Source organism: Electrona antarctica (assembly GCF_951216825.1).
Source record: "Electrona antarctica genome assembly, chromosome: 17".
Lineage (NCBI taxonomy): Eukaryota > Metazoa > Chordata > Actinopteri > Myctophiformes > Myctophidae > Electrona > Electrona antarctica.
Genome location: NC_136798.1, coordinates 25,097,435 through 25,120,756, shown reverse-complemented (window position 1 = coordinate 25,120,756; position 23,322 = coordinate 25,097,435). Strand labels below are relative to the sequence as shown.

The 23,322-nt window shown below is 43.9% G+C and overlaps 1 protein-coding gene across 4 annotated transcripts in view; it reads right to left on the bottom strand.

The window, feature by feature from the left end:
• The window catches only part of cdc42bpab (CDC42 binding protein kinase alpha (DMPK-like) b), a 114,049-nt gene that overhangs the window by 57,015 nt on the left and 33,712 nt on the right, over nt 1–23,322 (bottom strand). For all 4 annotated transcript variants that reach the window (XM_079525554.1, XM_079525555.1, XM_079525552.1 and 1 more), the window contains exons 2-5: nt 17,668–17,759; nt 7,498–7,581; nt 5,568–5,663; nt 2,328–2,476 (exon numbers count right to left, since the gene is read on the bottom strand). In XM_079525554.1, the coding sequence (XP_079381680.1) occupies nt 2,328–2,476; nt 5,568–5,663; nt 7,498–7,581; nt 17,668–17,759 (421 nt within the window). The remainder of the gene's footprint in view (nt 1–2,327; nt 2,477–5,567; nt 5,664–7,497; nt 7,582–17,667; nt 17,760–23,322) is intronic.

The window sequence follows — 23,322 nt, the reverse complement described above, 5'->3', positions numbered from 1 at the left end:
ATCTATTTTTACTCTCATCACACATTGAACTGACAAACACAGACAGGCCGCTCCATTCATTCATTCATTCATTCATTCCGCCCATTATACAGATGAATGAAGAATAGTGGCTTCTGTCCATCCCAGACAAAGAATTAGAGATAGTTCTGTACATCCTAGATCCTGAACCTACCTTGTGATCCAAAAGGTCATATGAATGAATTAAAAGAATAGTGTAATATGAAGCTGTAATATGAAGCAAACTCCTCAAAAAACAGTAATAATGGCATCACAGCCCACGGACATTCTTTACACTCTTACTAGTACTTTCAGTGACTCAACAACCAAGCTGCCTTTGATTTATTCTGTGCAATGTATCTGGACTGGGACGCCACGGCCGCAGGATGATTAAAATGGGCGCCTAAAATTAATAGCAAGCAAGTAGCATCCACAGCCATGTAAAATATGGCTCCCAGGAGAACGAGCGGCCTGTAAAGGCCGCACACCGCTAGCATGGGGCCGCATTGCCACAGTAGGTCCATTTGTAATTCCTAAAAAGCGGCGGGGTTGTTGTGTTTAGTGTGATTGAGTGTGAATACAGGCTAGCTGGCTGGCTTTCTCTTTAACAGCCCAGCAAATTAGAGGGTTAATGCATTGTCTTTTTAACTCACACAGACTGGAAACATTCCCAACATAGGCACAGACGCTTATTCACAAAAACACATATCACCATACAGATAAATGCACACACACACACACACACACACACACACACACACACACACACACACACACACACACACACACACACACACACACACACACACACACACACACACACACACACACACACACACACACACACACACACACACACACACACACACACACACACACACACACACACACACACACACACACACACACACACACACACACACACACACACACACACACACACACACACACACACACACACACACACACACACACACAGAGAACAGCCAGCAGGACACACCCTCCTCAGGGGACCTGACTGGCTGTCTCCACCCTCCACAAACCAAGCATGCCAATCTCTCACGTGTGTGTGTGTGTGTGTGTGTGTGTGCATGAGAGAGAGACAGAGTGAGGGGGTTGGGGGAGTGGAAAAGAAGGGGGGCTGACAGCACCCCACCTCCACCCACACCCCTCCCAAGGAACCCCGTCATTACCCGTCCCAAAACATCCCAGAGGGGCCTCAAGAGAGAAGCGACACTGTCCCCTCCCTCCCTTCATCCCTCTTTGCCTCTCTCTCTCTCTCTCTCCATCCATCCACTCCTCCGCTTCCACCGCCAACCCCCACCCTCAGACATCACCATGCAATTAGTGGCTCCCTGCCTCCTTCCCTAACTCTCTCTCTTTCTTCATAAATATCTGTATATATCTGTGTCTGTCTGTCCCTCTCTCTGTTTATAAATATCTATATCTCTCTCTGTCTCTCTCTCTCCCTCTCTGTCTGTCTGTATCGCTGGTGGGAAGGGAGATCAATCCAGCTGCAGACACACCCAAAACCTAACTTCTTAACCACTCGAGGCCTATGCAGTGCACTGCACCTCGTCGTCGTACAACCAATAGCAGAAATAGCGACGAGACGTGCTGTGAACTTGTAGATTGGCTATTTTAGTTGCTTATAAAAGAAGCATTATCCCAGTCAGTCCCGCTTTCCTTTCTGTGCATCAGTCTCTCTATCCTTCCCATCTTCTCACCCTCTTTGCTCATCTCCCTCCATCTCACCATCAACTACACCCCTCCCCCCCAACCCAAAAATGAATGCTGCTACCGCCACGAACCCTTGCCAACAGCGATGCTATCATTATGTTAATGAACCGACGGGACCACTTCCTGTCTGTTGAAAATCCACTTCCTGTGTATCAGTTAGAAAAGACAGCGGTGCCCATAACCCCTCCCCCCCTCAACGGCGCCAGCTGTCCCATGAGCCCCTGAGGGCATCTCTTATTGGTTGAAAACTATCTTCTTCCTGTATGTATACATGTTGGTGGAGACGGCAGCTTTGGGGTCCCTTTGGGGCTTTGAAGCTTCGGCTTTTAGGTGGCTCGTTTGTTTGCCGTTCATAAAAATGAGCGAGAGCGAGTGTGGCGTGTGTTAATTGGGAGCAGGCTTGGGTAGCTTCAGAGGAGGACTTTGTTTGTACGCAGAACGGGAAGGTGGTAAGTGGGCGAACAAGACGACAGAAACTAAGTAACGATGCAGAAATGCGTTCATAAACTTTGCTATGGTATAAAGTATCAAATGTAGGGATGGGGATCGAAATTTCCACACACACACACACACACGCACACATTCCTCACCTATGGACGTAGTGCAGCTGGTGAACAGAGTCGATGGCCAGCACCATCTCGGCCAGGTAGAACCGAGCCATCTCCTCTGGCAGACGGTCCTCAAACTTACTTAGCAGCGTCAACAGGTCACCACCTACGTAGTAGTCCATCACCAGGTACTGGTGAGAGAAGAACGACCAGACGGGACACGTTAAAAACCTAATGTCATTCTCTACTAGTACATCACAGTCCACATTGCAAAAGAATATTTAGAACACAAAACAAAATCCTGAGTGTTGATTTAAAGGTAGGCCTAGGGTAAGTAATTTTATTTGGTTAAAATACGCGTTCAAAAGCTCTATGTTGTGATAGTACTCATTGCTAGAGAGCAGAAAATGCATTTTCAGGTCGGGATACCAATTTTATCCAATCAGGATAGAGAACGCAGTCAGGATACAGGTCAAACAAGTGGAATTGTGATGACAAAGAAATGAGCAAACAAAACTGGAACAATATTAAAATTAAGCCGATAAATGGCAACTTTCTCCTGATTGCCTGAACCCTGAACATGTATTTTCTATTCATGAAAGAGCTGGAGAGGCAGGGAGACCCCCGTTACTGAACAAACACTCTATAGCAATGGTTACCATCAGAATATAGTGATTTAACCTTTTAACCGAAAAATATCACTTACTCTACCTTTAAATGGACCCGTAAGGGTTGGTGTTGAATTAACTCTTTATCTGTGTAGTTAGCTGTAGCGATTAACAGTAGTAGCAGATTACATCATCCGTTTCTTATTTGAGAGAGTGCAAGAAAACAGGCTTTGAAAAAAGCAGATCTACAAGCTCACACAAAGTGACACGATGTGAGCTTGTAGTTCGTCGTACGTACCACTGACTATAAATGAGGCTTTATACAGCATCACATTCAACACTACCGATAGATCAAACAATCATCCATTTACAGACAATGCACATCATTTTTACTCAGCATGCCATTTTCTGATCCCTCGGCTCTTTTTCCATAGCTCCTCTCCTTATTTTCTCACAGTATCATTGAGGACATTCTGGCTGCGAATGCCTAAAATTAGTCAGATTTAGCTTTTTCACTTTTAGGGGTTCCCTAAAAATAGCCAGCTGGACAGTAGTGTGTATTTCTGAAGCCCTGGGGAGTGTCCAGCGAACTGAGCGAAGAGCATTTGTTGTGAGAATGTAGGGAATGGAATGACGGGCAGCCCTGGCATTTGAACCCAAGGTCAGGGAGCGCGTACTGGCTCCGCAGTCAGTCAGAGATGGACAGCCATATCAGCCAATGAAAACTGTGGTACGATGGCAGCGTGGCTATAAGCCAATCAGCAGGCTGGGAAGTCATGCCTTGGTGGCCAATGACATTATTAATGGGGATGTTAATTTATTATGTTTTTGTTAAAAGAAAATTCCTATAGTTTTTTTTCTTCCTATTTTTTTCTTATCATTCCAATCATTGCTACAGAGTTTTGGTTCAGTAACGGTCTCCCTGTCTCACCAGCTCCACAATGGTCATTTATCAGCTTCAAATATACTATTAGTACCTGTATGAGTTCTCTCTCCTGATTGGATGAAATCTGTATCATGTATTTTCTGTTTAATAAAGGGCTGGAGAGAGAGGGGGAGATCCTTGCTGCTGAACAAACACTATAGCGATGATTGATATTGGAACATCTGAGCTCGTTAACACTTACTTAAAAATAAATATACATAATTTACACCCCCTTTTGTTCTGTTGGCCCACTTTAGTGCAACGTTAAGTCTTCAGTGTACCTTGTGTTAAGGCATGAAGGTAGAATTCAGACACTTTTCCATTCAAAATATAGTCGTGTGTTAATATGCCGGCATAACCACTATATATTTACAATCTTAATATTAAGCAGAAAAGCAGACTAACCACCAGGGCAGTTATTTCCAGAACATTAAGTGTAAAGGGGGGGGGGGGGTCATTTGACCATAAAGTCAGGGTGCACAGACAATGACACATATGTACATGTACTCACACAAGCCCAGCCAAGTGTGACTGGTGGGTTTGTGAACCAGACACTTTGGCAGGTAACCAATTGTGTTCTAGAAACATAGCTGGGTAATGAAATGGCAAAAGTGGCTGGTGAAATACACTGATGGCTGATGACATATGGAGCAGTTTGATGCTTTGACATTCATGCTCAGGAGAAACTTGTTCTTTGTATTTACATATCAATGAATCAACGTGAAATAATTGAAATTTGAACGGTGCAGCGAGTAAAAAAAAACCTGTTGCACTCAAATGGAAGTCGCTCGTATTTCTACATTATCTTGTTGGTGACCATGTTGGTGACCATGTTGGTGACCATGCTGGTGACCATGTTGGTCAGCAGAATAATCAAATGTCTCACAGGTTATTTGTGGGCCTATGAAGATTGATACAGTACACATGGAATAAAGCAACATAAAATCTCAATGAAAATGTAATGACGATGTTTTAGGCTGACCAGCTGAAGAAATCATGACATTTGAGACCATTCATGTTTCTATTGCTAGTTTGATCACTTCAAATACGCTTTCATCTTAAAATAACTAATGACCGAAAATAGCCAATCTACCAGCTCACAACACGTCGCACTGCGATGTGTTGTGAGCTTGTAGAGCTGCTATTTTCAGTGCCCAGCATGCTTTCACAGAAGACGCGCTGCTTCTATGGAATCCAAATGACTGAAATCAGTCGTGGTGACTGAGACCTTTAATCCATGAGTGCAGAACATAGCAGTCCACATGGATATAAAATCTCAAGACTGAAACATTTAGTCAGGCCAAGTCCTAATCTTTGTGAAACACACTAGCGCTGTGTTTCATAAACAATTAGGACAATATGATGAGCCATACAGCCAACCAGTTGAAGAGATTGCAGAACCTCCAGGATTGGTAAGGGTTTTCTGGAAGACTGAATCCTAACCCTGTATTCTATTGCTAGCTTGACCAGTCTTTTTTTTATTTTTTAAGATATTTTTTTGCGGCTTACGCCATTTATTGGTTTTTGAAGGGACAGACAGTAGGCTGACAGGAAACGGGAGAGAGATGGGGGAAGACATGCAGTAAAGGCCGTGTCGGGCTCGGGAGTCGAACCCGCGGCACACTGCGACTGGATTACCAGTCGGGTGCCCAGACGGTTACGCCACCGCCTGGGCCGCTTGACCAGTCTTTAATCTTAAACAAACTAATGACCAAAATTTTATCTAATCTATGAGTCCATCCATCTCACCAGAAAGTTGTCATCCTGGAAGGCATAGTGAAGGGTGGTTATCCACTGGCTGTTACCGTTCACCAGCACGTCCCTTTCCTCCCGAAAACACGCCGTCTGAAGAGGAACAGAACAAATGTCACTCTTTACAACATTTACCCATGATAACATGGCAGGATCAGGGAAGTCATAGACAGTGTAGAGGCAATGTGACACTTTGTCTTGAAATCACTGATGTCACATTTCAAACACGACTGTGCCGCGCAAAAATTGCCAATCTAGGGGTTCACAAAGCAACATGCTGTGACCTTGCAGATCAGCTATTTTTGCTATTTATTTAAATAGTAGTACTACTAGTACGGAAAATGTTTGAAACCAATGCTCAAAATAGGGATGCTAGGTTTAAAGACACAATATTCAACCAAAATACAGAAAATATAGCAATGATATTGGCATATAATGATCCACTTTGACCAAATGGAGTTAGTGTGCAATATGTATCCAGGTAACATAGTACAAGTCTAAAGGCTTCCACCCACTGCCAAGAGTAAATGGTGCATTTATATAGCGCTTTTATCCAAAACGCTTTGCATTACATTCACCCATTCAAACACTGATGGCGGAGGAAACCAAAGGCACCAACCTGCACATCGGGAGCAATTAGGGGTTCAGAGTCTTTGCTCAAGGACAATTCGACACAAACTCTGGGGGAGCCCGGAATTGAACTGGGAACCTTGTGGTTCCCATCCGGCTGCTCTACCAGCCACTCTACCCCTGAGCCACTGGCGAGTAAATCAAACATCCTGGGATAAATGGACGTTCCGTTAATAAAAACCAGCATGATATCTGCTAATGTCGCATAAACATACAGTAAACCTCCACTAAAGGACACATGGTTAGTTTAGCCTTTTGTTTTGTCGTTTCCCATGTCCACACACACACACACACACACACACACACACACACACACACACACACACACACACACACACACACACACACACACACACACACACACACACACACACACACACACACACACACACACACACACACACACACACACACACACACACACACACACACACACACACACACACACACACACACACACACACACACACACACACACACTATGGGTAGTTCTGCCCAATGAGATATGAGGCATGAAGATGGAAGACCCAGGGGACCAATAGGAATGTCTTGCCGACTGTCACGGAGAGGTCAATGAGAAAAACATGCATTAGAGGCCAACAATGACATCTGTCACACACTGCATGTGACCCAGGAGTTGAGTTAAGGGAGGCCGTGCATGAGGCAGACATTTCCCTTGATGGCACAAATCACATAAGAGCTCGTCAACCTTTTAAACAGCACATTTAACCCATTTTGGGCGGGAACCTCTTTTGGTGTTAGCATTATGTTATGCTTTAGCTATTGAAAAATAGCAGATCTACAAGCTCATAGCGCGCCACCGAGTGGCGCGCTACGAGCTTGTAGGTCTGCTATTTTTGAAAAATCGAAGAACGACTGACATAGAAACATAGCTTTTTCAGAAAACTGTCAGGATGTAGAAGATATTTATAGAATCTGAGGTCAAAATGGGTTAAAAAAGAGTCCGCTTTCTTTAATCACATTAACCCTGGGGTCCCAATGTTGTGCATGTCATCATAGGCAAAGGGTTTTAAGGAAATTGCAGATTTATTTGCAACTTGTTCTGCGCTATTTTAGAACAGCCAAAACATAAAATAGGATTTTGAGTGGTCACACACACACACACACACACACACACACACACACACACACACACACACACACACACACACACACACACACACACACACACACACACACACACACACACACACACACACACACACACACACACACACACACACACACACACACACACACACACACACACACACACAGTATGTTTGGAGAGACTCACCTCTGCTCTCTTCAACATCTCCCATTTGTTGAGAATCTTCATGGCGAATACCTTGTCTGCATTCTTCACCTTCACCACTGCAACCTGGAGAAACAAACGGAAACAACAGTCTAAACCATGGAAAACCACATACTTAGATACGCATGCAATTATAATCCTATGAGAGAGTGAGAATATCATAAAATGGGCGTCTATTTATTTCATCCAACCGGATTCTTGATCCCAAAATATTATATATATAGGGAGAGAGAAAGGGGGAGAGGGAGAGAGAGCTACAGACAGACAGATGAATAGATAAATAAATAGAATATTGATCTCACAATGGAAATTCAGTTGGCATTGCAGAATGATTATGTAACATTATGAAGTGGTATAATGGTGGTACCACTATATGTGTTTCACAATATGAAACACATAACAGATGCAGATATACACACATATGTATACTACTAGAATTTCGCGGGCCTTCGGCCCGCTCATCCTCGCGCCATGCGATGCGTCGCAAATGGGAAGAAGGCAATGGCAAGCCATGATGTTTTCATTTATGCATTTGCTTGGAAAGCGCAAAGTTGCCAAGCTGGCTGAGTGGCCCTGTGTGGTTTTGTGTATTTGCGTATGAAAGCGAGCATGGCAAGGCGCAGGAACAGTATACTGTACTGTACTGTGCTGTACTGTAAGTCTTTGTACTGTACTGTACTCATGTGTACTGTTCTCTGTGCTGTTGTATGTGTTATTTTTTATTATTATTATTATTACATGGATTAATATTCTGATGTACTGTACTGTTCTCTGTACTGTTGATATAATAGTTATTAGTGTTGTGTTATTATTTATTATTATTAGTATTATTATTACATGGATTAATATTCTGATGTGAGCTTTGTTTCTGTACTGTACTGTACTCATGTGTACTGTTCTGTGTATTGTTGATATTATTGTTGTTATTAGTGTAGTGTTATTATTGATTATGATTATTATGATTGAAAGAGCATGGCAAGGCGCAGGAACAGTATATTGTACTGTACTGTACTCATGTGTACTGTAGTGGACTGTTCTCTGTACTGTTATTAGTGTTGTGTTCTTATTTATTATTATTATTATTATTACATGGATTAATATTCTGATGTACTGTACTGTTGTCTGTACTGTGGATATTATAGTTATTAGTGTTGTGTTATTATTTTTTATTATTATTATTATGACATGGATTAATATTCTGATGTGAGCTTTCTTTCTGTACTGTACTGTACTCATGTGTACTGTACTGTTGTCTGTACTGTTGTTATGATTAGTGTAGTGTTGTAATTGTGTATTATTATTATTATTAGCGTTCTGTGGCGTGTGTGTGTGTGTGTGCGTGCCATTTCAGCTGCATCGCGAGGCGATCCAAATTCCCCCCCCCCCCCCCCCCCCGCGCACGCACGCACGCACACACCACACACACACACACACACACACGTGTGTGCAGTGACACTGCGTTGTACACAGCTGTTCTATTTCATCCGTAGTGACTGGCAGAGGCAGTGGTTAACACTGGACGCAAATCATCCAGTGTTAAGCAGTCATCCAGGATTCATAGAACCATAGTAACATACGTGACTTACGTGTTGTGTTGCATCGCGTTGTTGCAGCGTGTGCGTGTAGTGTTGGTGGTGTTGTTGTGATCCATATATGCGCCTCGGTTCGTCCCGATTGTACCACGCCAGGTGTCGACGCGGTCGTGTTTGCATGATTGTAACTGTATGTAATCGCGGCGCTCGCCATCCAAGTTAGAATCAGTGTAGAAGCTGTGTTGTTGTTGTTCTTCTTCTTCTACTGTTGGTTTCCGGCAGGCTGTACGCGTGTGTGTGTGCGCGCGCGCGCGCGCGCGCGCGCGCGCGTGTGTGTGTGTGCGCGTGTGCGTGTGTGTGTGTGTGTGTGTGTGTGCGTGTGTGTGTGTGTGTGTGTGTACTGTGTAACTTCCGGTAGTGTTTCCGGAAGTGTGAAAGGTAACACGAAACACGTGGGTCACGTGGTGGGGTTTTGAGCCATTGGGAAGGGGTGATGTAGTGTTGCCAGGTCCACGTATTGTAAGCGAGTGGTAGTGTGTGAAAGTATAGGCTGTAGGAAGTCAGGGTTTGCGGCCTTGTTTACATAGACGTGGCAACAATGTTGGCGGCGCAGCCACTCTATGGCGCAGCCAATGAAAAGAGTGGAATCACGGGATGCAGTGTTGCCAGGTCTGCGAATTGTAAGCGAGTTGTAAGTAGCGTGTTGAATGGCATTTTTTCTGTGCTTGTTTTCATAGACGTGGCAACAAATTAGGCGGGGGTGTCGGTGCTTGTGGCGTGTTTGTGTTTATTATTGATATTGATATTGTTTGCGAGTGTGGACGGGAGCCGGCTTTAGTGGCAGTGCGATGACAATGTTTACGCGGTTGGTGTTGAGTGTGGCCGTGCGGCGCGACATGAGGAGATAGGGAACGAACGACGCGGAGGGTAAGTGTGTGACGTGTTAGTGTGTTGTTGCAGTGTGTGTTGCAGCGTGTTGCAGCGTGTCAGTGACGTAGTAGCTGGTGCCTTTTGTTCCTGTGCGTGCTTTTGGGCACATGTTTTCAATTGTAATATAGGATATAAACAGTGAATATGTGATTGGTAGAGAGGAGAAAGAAGAGGAGAGCAGAAGAGGATGGAAGATGAAAGGGAGTGATGGTAAAGGAAAGGCGTCAAGGAGTACAGGAGGAGGAGAGGAGGCGGGCGAGAGGAAGGGGAAAGGAGGGACCGGAAGTGACCTTGGACACCGAGGTGTCGACCCTGAAGTCTGACAGACAGTCAGACACGCACCACCTGGATCCTCTTACACACGCTCACTCACTCACACACACACACACACACACACACACACACACGCATGCATGGATACATGCACAAATGCATATACGCACACGACGTGCACGCACAGTCTCACAGACACACACAGTCACACACATGCTACTATTCCTTCTTGGTGTTCTGACTGACATACAGTACAAACACATGAAGGAACATTCCCATATGGATCCCCTTTATGAACCAGAGAGAACCTTTTCTTGGGGTGAGTTCCTGAGATGTGCTGTGGTCTTTCTAAAACAATGTGGGAGGCCTGAAGCATATTTATACTGTACACTAGTGTACAGTAGTGTATGCATCGACACACGTTTTTCTTTTTCTTTTGTGCCGGACAGGATTTAGATAACTGTTCCTGATGCTATTTGTTTATCTACCTATGTTAGCCGATGTGCAAACATAGCTAGAGTACAATAGAGCGAGTTTATTGGACAAGAACGGATCAGATTTGTCTCTTTTTGTACCACACTTGTTGGCAGCAGCGACTGAAAAGGAGCCCTTTTACAGCTCAGAGGAACAGGCATGGGGTGCCTTTCACTGATCACCTTTGTCCAATGAACTGCTGAGAAAGGGTCATGCAAATATGACCTACTAGGCCATAACCCACCATCAAGGAAGTTAGGGTTATGAACTTATGACTAAGAAGAGAGGAGCTCTCTCTCTCTCTCTCAGAGGACACACATGCAGGCACATACTATACATATGCTCATACAAAACCCAGTTAATTGCGCACGCACACACACACACACACACACACACACACACACACACACAAGTATGCAGACACACACAGAAATATGTAAACACTGTCTCTCTATCTCTCTCTCTCTGTCAAGTAGTGAAAACAGGCGAGTGGTCCATACAAGAGGGGAGCCTGCAGTCTATTAAATGAGCCAGGGAATGCAGCTAATGCAATACAATGATAACATTCCTCCACTGTTTGGATTTCCCCCAGCGATCACTCTGAGGAGGAGAGGAACAGGGGCAGAGAGAGAGAGAGGACAAGAGGTGGAGCAGTGTGTTCTTGGCAACAATGTTGTGTTTTTGTCCTCGTCTCCATCTCCCCTTTCTGCACTCCATTCTTCCTCTACTCTTCGTCGTTTCCGTCTGACCCCTTTTGTTGGTTTTCACGACCAGGCTAAAGGTTAATTTTGATCGTATCGACAAGGTTTGATAGACGATAACCTTGTTTATTCACAGTCCAAATACACAAGGCGACATAGAGTTGTGCATAGTTAAGATGCTTGAGCTCCCTCTGGAGGACAAATGTGAGGGCCGACCCCGGCCGAGTGACATACAGCACAGGCACACAGAAGCCGCTGCCTAGGATTAGCCAGGGTTTTTGGAGTCGGCTAATTCAACACCACATTTTTCCATGACAAATTCCACGTCGTTTTGGGAGATTCTTCTATAAGTACAATTTGTGTTTCCAATAAAATAAAATTTGCTTTTGGAATAGGTCAGGATGCTAATATTTGGAGGGTGGGCTTTGGGGTTATTTTTCATTCAGACATATGGCCTAGTAGTTTAATTAAATATCCCCAAGGGATCTATACTTAAGTTGGTCGCCTCCTTTTGTCCCTCCTCACCGGAAATAACCAGTCTACAAGCTCACAATGCATCACAAAGGGTTGTGAAGTTGTAGATCGGCAATTTTCTCAGACTGTTCGCCTAATGTCACTGAATGTTCGCCTATTATGACATGCCCAGAATAGAGACTCTAGGGTTCATTTGGTTAGACCAGCCAATCTCATTTCTCCACTGCTAAAATGGTGAATAGGAAAGACTGACTGAGCAGTGCACATGTTGGTTGGCAACTGGCCAAAGTGGCCAGCAGACGACAGATTTCCCAAACATGGGCAATATAATAAGCTATGTCTGTCAAGCCCCGTTTTCCGCAGTTTTGGAAAAGCATTGAGCATTTACCTTTTAATTAGCATCAAGTAGAGTTAACCACTTAAAAGGGGAATACCACTCATTTTCAACATTTTACTATGTCATCAATATACCTTAGAGTTGTTTTGTGGAAATAATAAAAAAGTCCCCCCATTCTGTGTTGCCTAGAACTGGAGGTCTGGAAAAAAAATCAGTAACATTATGAAGTACATCTCAGTGACATCACAAAGATGTACTTTATAATGTTACTGATTTTTTCCAGACGTGCAGTTCTAGGCAACACAGAATGGGGGGACTTTTTAAACTCTAAGGTATATTAATTACATAGTAAAATGTTGAAAATGAGTGGTATTCCCTTAAACCATATATACTTCACTGACCAGGGTCCCCCAGGGGTCGATACTTGGTCCCCATCTTTTTTCCCCCTCTACAAAACACTAACTATTACTAAATCTCTTGGCTGAAAATAGACAATCTCCAAGCTCAACGCGACAAGCTGAGAATTGGAGCAGGAGAGGAAACCAATTAACACATTCATCAGGAGATCTGTCGCATCACGAACGCTGCCATTTTTCTCCCGGCTGCTGACAAGGGCATGAAGAAAACTAAACATGCTGCACTCTCTGACTCTCTCATGTGGAAGTCTTTTCCTTACTCAGCGTCTCCATCAGTCTCTTGCCCCGTTCATACATTTTCCCATCGCGCACGCCACGGTGCATGTTGTGCCTCGATTATTAGTGAAAATAGTTCACAACGTGTCACGATACGCCTCGTTGTCTGCTTGTAGATCAGCTGTGTTCGCTATTTTTTTGTACACCACCATTGTACAACAAAGTTATGCGTTTAATTGGACTAATCGATTTAGTTGATTATTGGTTGAGATAAGAAAACGATTGTGAAAAATAAAACTTGCTTCTCGATTATAAGTCTGTTATTGGTTCTAAATATCGGCTTTGATATATTTTCTGTTAATTGCCCAGCCCTAGTGCATGTGCAGTCTGGTCAAAGCTTCACAAAGGGGACTGCATGCAGTCATACAGCTGGGTCTCTAATCTTCAAAGGACCTTCCCAAAAAGTATCTATTCTGTTTTCGTTGATCCGATACACGGTCAACTGGCCGCCACTGCTATAACCCCACTATAAAACAGCAACACTTCACGACTCTGGAATGCTAGCATGAGTGAAAGAAACTGATTGCGATGCTAAGACAGTTGCCTACTGTAGATCCATCATCATTCAATTAGAATACTAGCAACCTGCTAATGGCATACATTGCACCAGTCAAGTCGTCCCCATCATGTGAAATGTGAATGAATAATGGGCCCATGTGATGATCACGTTGCCTGTCAGCAGCAGCCCAAAACTAATTGTATTAGTTACGTATGAAACGCATAATGGCACAGTCAAAGGGCACAGGGACATTGCAATGATGGCATAGGACTACATGGTGGGTCATAACACACATGACCCATTCAGAAACAGAGGCATATACCAGTGGAACCCTGTGTTACACTGTAGTAAAGTTCTCTAGAACTTCCATCTCACTCTCTTGCACTTTTTCCATGACTTCTGTCCCTCTGTGTCTCTCTCCCTTGCCGTGATTCCTCTTTACAGGGCACAGCTCTGGGAGTGGAGATTTTAGGGCAGATAACCTTCAGCAACGACAGGCCTGTGCCTGATTCTATCGGAACCTTTTCCACAAATGACGACATTACATATTTCGGGCTTAGTGGAAACCCTGTCAACCATTTCCCGCTGGCACCTCTGGGACATGCTACCGCCTACCGGGGCACCTTGGTGCGGTTCACCCAGACGGTGTGAAACTGAAGCCCAGTAAAAAAGCCTTGCTGAGGCCAGCGGGGCCTGGAACATTGGCCGGGGTTCCAATACTCCAGTGTGTTTGTGCATGTATGCGTGTTTCATAAGAATCATCAACTCGGTATATGTCCGCGTGACTGTAAATGCTACAAATGGCAGTCTCACACCATAATGTAAATAATACACACAGACTATGGAATGAGGCTTTTATCTTTCCATGTCCGGCAAAAGACTTGTGGATCCAAAGGGTGTTCTTATAAGGATTGGATGGAAAAAACAGGTCTATTCCCCGCGTGCGTTCATACGTTTCAACGTTTCATAATCCCAGTAGGAAATCAACTTGCTACAATGGCCCCTTTCACTATTTCACCAGGCTAATTGATGGTTATTTTAGCTGGTTGGTTGATTGACTTGGAATAGAAAGGAACTTCAAAGTGATGTTTGGGTACTTGCCAAAATGGCTAGTGGAATAGAAACCGTAGCCAAAACTGTCCAACATTTAGTCAGTGCCTGGCGTCAACCGTTTCCAATGCCTGTTGCATACTGTCTGGCAGAAACCTTGTATCCCTTTCCTCCCGTTTCCAATGCCTGTTACATACTGTCTGGCAGAAACCTTGTATCCCTTCTCTATATACCAATGCCTGTTGCATACTGTCTGGCAGAAACCTTGTATCCCTTCTCTATATACCGATGCCTGTTGCATACTGTCTGGCAGAAACCTTGTATCCCTTCTCTATATACCAATGCCTGTTGCATACTGTCTGGCAGAAACCTTGTATCCCTTCTCTATATACCGATGCCTGTTGCATACTGTCTGGCAGAAACCTTGTATCCCTTCTCTATATACCAATGCCTGTTGCATACTGTCTGGCAGAAACCTTGTATCCCTTCTCTATATACCAATGCCTGTTGCATACTGTCTGGCAGAAACCTTGTATCCCTTCTCTATATACCAATGCCTGTTGCATACTGTCTGGCAGAAACCTTGTATCCCTTCTCTATATACCAATGCCTGTTGCATAATGTCTGGCAGAAACCTTGTATCCCTTCTCTATATACCAATGCCTGTTGCATACTGTCTGGCAGAAACCTTGTATCCCTTTCCCCCGTTTCCAATGCCTGTTGCATACTGTCTGGCAGAAACCTTGTATCCCTTTCCTCCCGTTTCCAATGCCTGTTGCATACTGTCTGGCAGAAACCTTGTATCCCTTCTCTATATACCAATGCCTGTTGCATACTGTCTGGCAGAAACCTTGTATCCCTTCTCTATATACCAATGCCTGTTGCATACTGTCTGGCAGAAACCTTGTATCCCTTCTCTATATTCCAATGCCTGTTGCATACTGTCTGGCAGAAACCTTGTATCCCTTCTCTATATACCGATGCCTGTTGCATACTGTCTGGCAGAAACCTTGTATCCCTTCTCTATATACCGATGCCTGTTGCATACTGTCTGGCAGAAACCTTGTATCCCTTCTCTATATACCGATGCCTGTTGCATACTGTCTGGCAGAAACCTTGTATCCCTTCTCTATATTCCAATGCCTGTTGCATACTGTCTGGCAGAAACCTTGTATCCCTTCTCTATATTCCAATGCCTGTTGCATACTGTCTGGCAGAAACCTTGTATCCCTTCTCTATATATCATCTTGTCAAGTTGTTTTATACAGTAAATTAATGCCCTATTTTAAACTTACTTGTATAACAGTGTTGTGTCTTGTGCTAGAATGAGTTGCGCGATGTAACGCATTGTGAGCTTAGTTCCATTTTTGATTTATTTATACCTATAATGACATACCGGTACCCAAAATAGAGACATTAGGTTCAAAGTGGTTAAGTCTGTCAGTGGGTTTTTATAAATATTTAACCAATGAAAAGTATCAACAAGAGCTTAAGTGAATAATAACTACTTTGGGTCCATGGGCACACAGGTTCCGTTTTCAATTTATGGAAAAGTAACCGTTTGAGCGACGATAGGTTAGTCAAGCACCGTGCTCTGCGATAACGAAACACATTTGTGGACAATGTGAACTGACAGCTAATATGAGAGCTGGAAATGAAACTGGAGTGGAAGGGGTAAAAACTGAAGACACAAGGGTGCTTCCTGGACACCGGTGTTATGTAAGCGTACACCGCTCTGAGGTAAGAGACTTGGCTGAGCACCATGCTACTTGTCCCTCCAACATTCCCCAGCACTGACATCACTTGCTGAAACCCAGTGACAACAGTATTTCAACCTCCCTGTGGGCAGTCAGTGAAGGGGTAAAAAAAAAAGAAAACTAAGTGCGGAGATGGTTTCAGTTGCACTAATTCATTTCTCTTCCTGGGGTAATAAGAGTGTGAAAGGGGGGCTTATGAAGTTTAACTCAGTCAGACATACAAGTAGGATCATGCTCACGGTGCTCAAGCCTCGAGACTAATACTAGTTGCTGCTGGAATGCAAGCAGGGGGGACCACCAGAACCAAGGGGTTCAACTTGGGGTCTGCAAGCAACGCACTTGTGGTCCACCAAGCCATTGCATGGGGTCCCCAAGAAAAAAAAGAAAAAGAAAAAAACAGCTTCCCATTTATGAACCACTTGAGCCCTGTGTACAAAAATAGCTAAAATAGTCTATCTACAAACTCACGACATGTGATGTGTTGTTGTGAGCTTGTAGATTGTATTTTGTTTTAACCCTTTTTGAAAAACAGCTCAAAATAGGGCATTACGGTCATTTAATAAAAGTAAACAAACAAGAATAACAGGTTCCTACATGCTGTGCATTTTATAAATGATAACTTGAAAGGGACATCATATGGCTACTTTCACTTGATGTCATAATAGTGTGTTATTAAAGAGAAATGAACCACTGAAGTGAAAATGGTTGTCTGATCACTTCTCATTGGTCTACATGAACCCTAGCGTCCCGATTCTGGGCATGTCATAATGTGAACATTCTGTGAAAATAGGCAAACATTTAGCAAAAATAGCAGACCTACAAGCTCACAACATACCGTGCTGCAACGTGCAAAGAGATTTGCAAAGGAGTAGACTGAGGATATACCTCTGGGGACCCCAGTCAATAATGTATATAGGGTTTAAGAGGTTAAAATTGACCACAGCACTAAGAGCTGCAATGGTACAGACTACCGATGAGCAGCCTGGTGCCTTGCATGGTTGCCTCTGCCGTCAGTGTTTGAACGCGTGTGTGAATGGGTGAATTGCTGAAAGCATATAAATGCAGACTAGAGAAAGCATCAGACCAGCCTCAATGTTTGCTCAATTGCTCCATGAGTTTTAAATGTGGAGACGGAAATGAAACTGCATTTTCATGACAGGGTTATTAACCTGTCGAATCATATCATATCTCAGGGAAAGCCAATTCAAATCATGTCAAAACAATTAAATTGCTTGTAATGCAACTTCTAGAAGATTCTCTGCAATGTCGCCTATGAGGCTGGTTTAGTGAGTTCACGAGGAGAAGGCAAAAGGGAGGGACTGTGGCCTCTTGGCATGAACTATGTGGCGTATTGTTATCATTTGTTCTGGGGTCATGTTACAAAGTTTCTGTGGTAACGTTGGTAAGACAATAAAACCCAGGAAGTAGATTACCTCTCCAAAGGCTCCTCGTCCAATCACCTTGAGGATCTCGAAGTCCTCCTTGTGCAGGCGCATCTGCTTCACCTTGGTGGTGAAGGGTTTGGCTGCAGAGAGAAGAGGACACACAGTCAGGATTTTACTTCAGTCAACCGCAAGGAACTTCAGAACCGTCAGGTTGATACTCAAATCAGATCAGATTTTCTTCAAAACCCCCATTGGGTACAACCCCCATGTTCACAAGAGGCATTTGTTGTTAATTTCCCTTAACTAGAACAGTCACATCAGGAGCAAGGGGTTCAATGTCTTGCTCAAGGACACTTCGACACCAACTCTGGGGGAGCCCGGGTTCGAACTGGCAACCTTGCGGTTGCCATCCAGCCACTCTACCCCTGAGCCACCGCCGCCCCAATAGTAATAACAGATCAGGAAAAACATTTAAAACATTTCAGCTTCGATGGCCAAGTCAGGATTTAAGTAAGAATTTAAGTAATAGATTTTCTGACATATTACTCTAACGTTTTCCATAAAACATGAGGCAGCCCAGCCATAAAAACGACATTATGATTTTTGCAAGTGATTTTATCATGTGAGCAGTATTTCACTTGCATTCTAATGACCTAAATCTAGTCTTGATCTGGGATACAGGCTGAACGAAACTAAAACAGGCATATAATATCACTGGGCGATAACCCACCAACAACCCCACCGTTCTCAGTTCCAACCCATGCTGATAAAACAGTGGTATGTCTATATAAAAACAGACTTTTCAGGTCACAGGTGGTGCGAGAGTCTGGGTGGGCATGTTAGTCACAGGCATTCTCTTACAAAAGCTAAGTGGAGATGAGAGATTGCATCTCTGTCATCAATGAATTCAGCATTTCCCTCATTTGTTGAGCAGCTTTCAGACACTTCCTGGTTTGATACAATCACGCCTAAGATAACCTGAATTGGCCACAGGTTCACCAAGGTCAGCCAATTGGTTACGCTGATACTGCATTGATGAGGGGGAAGCATTGTGGAGATATGTTTAAAGGGATAGTTCTGTTTTTCATATTCTAGTATCAACTAAAATGTCGCTATCTAGCTGGTGGATACTGGCAACTGGCAAGCCAACGCCTTTTGTTTCCATTAGCATTACTACAAAATGTTAACAAACATCAAGTGGACATTTCTTAGTAACCGTCGAGCCCAGGTAAAAACGGTTTAAAACTATTTGTCAACCATCTCTTCAAAGTAGAATCAACAGGAAGTTATTTCTTTAGTAATTACTTTAATTGATGGGCGAAGTCTTGGCACCTATGATCTCCAATTCTCCAGTAGTGTTTTCATTGCCTTTTTATAAGTGTATATTAAACATTTAAATTATTTAGACATACACACTTGCATAACTGATTAAGAAAAGAAGCAATTTCCAGTGACTTTCCAAACATCTGTTTTCTCCATGCCTATGGCATAGCCTGTGTATGTGTGTGCGCATGTGCGTGTGCGTGTGTGTGGGAAACTGACCGCCAGCCAATAGCTGGCAGTCGGGGCCTTTCTGCAATCCCTCATCGGCCAATCATCACTCCAACACTGTCTGGTTGCCATGACTTCACAAAACCTCTGCAGTTCAGGAAAAAGACATTCTCCTGCTGTGAAAAAAGGGAAAGGCCTGCAGATATAAAACAAACAGGCCACTGAGAGCAACCCAACCCCCCTGACACCCTCCCCCCCCCCCCCCCCCCGCCCTTTTCTCACATTTTGCCTGTCCTGTTCTCCCTCTCCTCCCTCCAATCTGTTGCTCCCCTCTCCCCCTCTCCCCTGTTCTGTTCTCTCCCACCGCAAGTGACAACAGGCCTAGCCATGCCAAGGTCATGCACTGGAGGAGCACAAATGGAGACCACAGTGTGTGTTTGCCCTGCCCTGGCATCGCACACACGCACGCACGCACGCACGCACGCACGCACACACAGTGATCCCAGAGCGTAGGCTGAATGGTGGCAACACCTGTCACGGGAAAGTGAGCTTGCTGACTTAATTTTACATCTTGTAATCCTGGAACAATGAGCCTTTTACACACTGGCGTGTTTTTGGCATCAGGTGCGTAGGAGAGCCGTTTGTTAATGGCATATTAAAGGACGTTCATGAGGTCATAAGGCTAAATATTGTAACCTACATGTCACAAACAAAAAAAGTTTCAGTGCCAAGCCGGAGACAGCGTGCAGTGAGGTTTTCCACCCACTCCTCTGTAATCCCAAGGACACCAGCAGCTTAATAAAGGCTTTAGGAGAGAAAACCATCAGCTTAAGAGCCTGGAAGTACCGTAACCAGTAGTATGTTGGCCAGCTCCGAAAATAGCCGATCTACAAGTTTACACTGCGTTGTGATGCAACACGTTGTGAGCTTGTAGATCGGCTATTATTGGTGTGCCACAAATGAGGCTTTAGTCTCTTATAGCTGTCTCAATCTGTGTAAAAATAGGTCCACGTCTTGGTTACATTTCTACATTCTATTTGAATGAACACTGAGGATTTTGCTGTGTCACACAAAAGTTGAATTCAGGAGATTGTCAAATGATTCATTCAAGCACGTTTCATCACCTTAAAGGTACAAGGTGCACCGAACGCCCTGGTTTAAATTAAGTGCCAATTCCAATTTAGAAGCCATGCATCTTAAAACCCTTGGGCTGCCACTCCCCCAAAAAGCCCTTTTGTGACATATATTAATATTTTTAATTCATCATTTTAATGCCAAAAGAAAAATCCGCGATTTACACACTATATCTCATTCTGACGGGGCAAGCAGTGATGTAAATAGGTTTTCAATGTAATGGGTCCCGGGATGCACAGGTGGTCATTCAAATGAGTCCCAAAAAATTCTTATGAGTCCCAAAAAAAATCACACCTGTGTGAAGTGAGTGGTGCAACTCTGTGTGGGGGTTCACGGGCGGGCGGGCGGGGGGGGGGGGGGGGGGGGGATGTTCCAGACCCCCAGGAACACGGCCAGGGGGCCGGGCCGGTTCCGGCGTGCCGCGTCGCGTCCGAAACGGTTGAGAATGACAGAGTTACTGTGTGGCGGCCCCTCTACTGTACTGTAATGTACTGGCACCCCCGAAAGCATACAGTTAATACGTGCGTGTGTGTTTGTGTGTGCATTAGATTGCGCACAGATGGTGAAAAACAACCATGCTGTTTTCGTGCTCATACCCAGACACCCAGCCACCCACCCACACACATAGCTCCGTAAGGGAGTGGTTGCACCACTCAAAAAAATAAAAAATAAAACATGTTTTATTTTATTTTATAAAAAAAATAAAAACAACATATCAAATAGGCCTATACAGTATATTTTTAATGTAGGCTAGTAGTATTAGAAGGCACAACTCAGTAAGGAATACCTATTAGTGGGCAACAGTGGATTTAACATAGCTTAAACCAAAAGTTGTTTGCAGTTGCAATTATTATACTTAGTCAAAATATCGGCGTGTGTTACACAATGTGTGTTTCCCATTGAATCGGGTCTGCTTGTCACGCTAAAACATGTTCCCCTAAATATTTCTGTCGGAGGCAGCGCCGTTTAGTTGAGAGAGTTGCGACATCTCCGTTCACTGCTTATTCGTGGGGCTGCATGCGTCACTGATCACTCTATTGTCGTCACTCTCTGTCTCTAAACAGCTCTAGTCTAGAGGCTGCGCTCAGTCAGAGCCAACATGGCGGCGCACAGCGCGCTGTTTTGACAGTGTTGTTACAGACTAGTGGTTCTACAAGAACGATTCCTACGTGGATTTTATTTTTTATAACATAGGATGAGGTCGGATGCGGGCATGCAAAATGATCGTGTCCGTAGATTATTGTTTTACCGCATTTTTTCCACCCGCGATTTTTTCTTCTTCACGTGGATTATTATTACTGTGTGCTGAGTACCTCCGCTCAATCTCTGCGTCCACGGGACGCAAAGATTGAGCGGAGGTTGCGGCCCAAAACTATAAAGTGCGTTTTGGGACGCAAAACGCACCCTATTTACATCACTGGGCAAGACTATAGTATTGGGACAATCAGACCTGATGGTGGCGGTAACGTCACCATTGTGCCGATTCTGACCAAAAGGAGCGAGTGAACGATGACCACATCCGGTTAGGATCAAAATATCCGGTAGTAGCTTTGCTAGTGTGCCACAATGAAAGATGTCCAGAATGCTAAGCTATCATCGTCTTTTTCATAACTAAGTCAAATTAAGCTCTAATCAAGCCCAAAACATCGCATTTTACGCAGCGATGCATGCGCAATCATGCGCGTGCGTGATCGACCATGCACGCGCGGATTTCGGCCAGTTTTAGGAACATTACATCGGACGTTAGCCAAATTAGCCAAAAAATGCTACATTTTGCTACATTAAGGTCCCGATTAGGCTCCCGATTGACAGCCCGTCAATTCCGTCAACGGTAGGTCTGGATTTATTGATTAAATCCGTCAATTCCGTCAACGGGAGTCTAAGGGTAGAATGTTGCTTGTTCCTTGCTGAAATGTGGCCATTTTCCAAGAGATTTTGACATTTTGTTTATGGTACACAGTCACAGAGGAACAACATTGGGGAGTTGACAGGGAGAAAATGACAAGCGGCACAGATTCAACCCTGAGAATGAGATTGCGATTTATTATTATTTTTTTTTTAACAAAACTGGTATACCGTATATTAAGGACTAATGACTCGGAAAGATCACTTCAAAATGTATGTCCTGTCAAGGCAAAAGTATGGTTGGTACATGAGTGCATAGTCCATAATACATCATTAAATGGCATTTAATGGGATTATTGTTTGTCGTTTAGCTCTGTACTGTACTCTCTATTCCTGGCTTTTAAAACACACAACAGATTTACTGCCATATTTCTTTGTAGGCCATATAATTAATAACCAGAATGTCAAAAGTTTCTCATGATTTGCTACTGGCTAGCACGACATGTTAAATTTCACAGGAACTCTTGGAATCTCTGTCATGAAAGCATTGCAAAATATGATCAAACGTTTGCACAATTATGTATTATAAAATCAATCCTGAGGAGGATAAGGCTAGCAAAGTTAGCCCATAGCCACAGAAACGAATTGTTAATTTACTGTATACATGACTGACAATAGCAGATCCAAAAGCCCACGTTGCGATGCGACACTGCATTGATTCGTGAGCTTGTAGATCTGCTATTATCAGGTTTACAAGTCATAGCACTCTGACATAATGAGTATCGAGTGCTCAGTACTTCAACTTCTAATTTGCCTCAGTGCAGGACAAGCCATTCACCCTAATGGATGACAATAACTGGCACAATAGTACAGGCATCGAGACAGACAGACAATTCGAGCCAAGATCGTGGCCCTGGCTGGAGAGTTTCCTATTCTGCTGTCAGTCCAAAGTTAAGCTGGTCAATATACTCTGCGACATCAGGCACAAAGAGCAACTCATCGCCTCTTCCCCCTCAGGTGAATTGATCTGGTAAGGAGTAACGACTGGGAGGTTATAATCACTGGCAATATTGTGTTATTGAATACGCTGGATCCCTGTGGCGATTACAAATATCTGGTATGTATCCGGTTAGCAAAGCACGGATACTCAATTATCAATTACACATTGTGATCAGTTCATCATACAGTCCTGCGTATTTCGTCAGACAGATAAGCCCATAGTGGGGACTGATG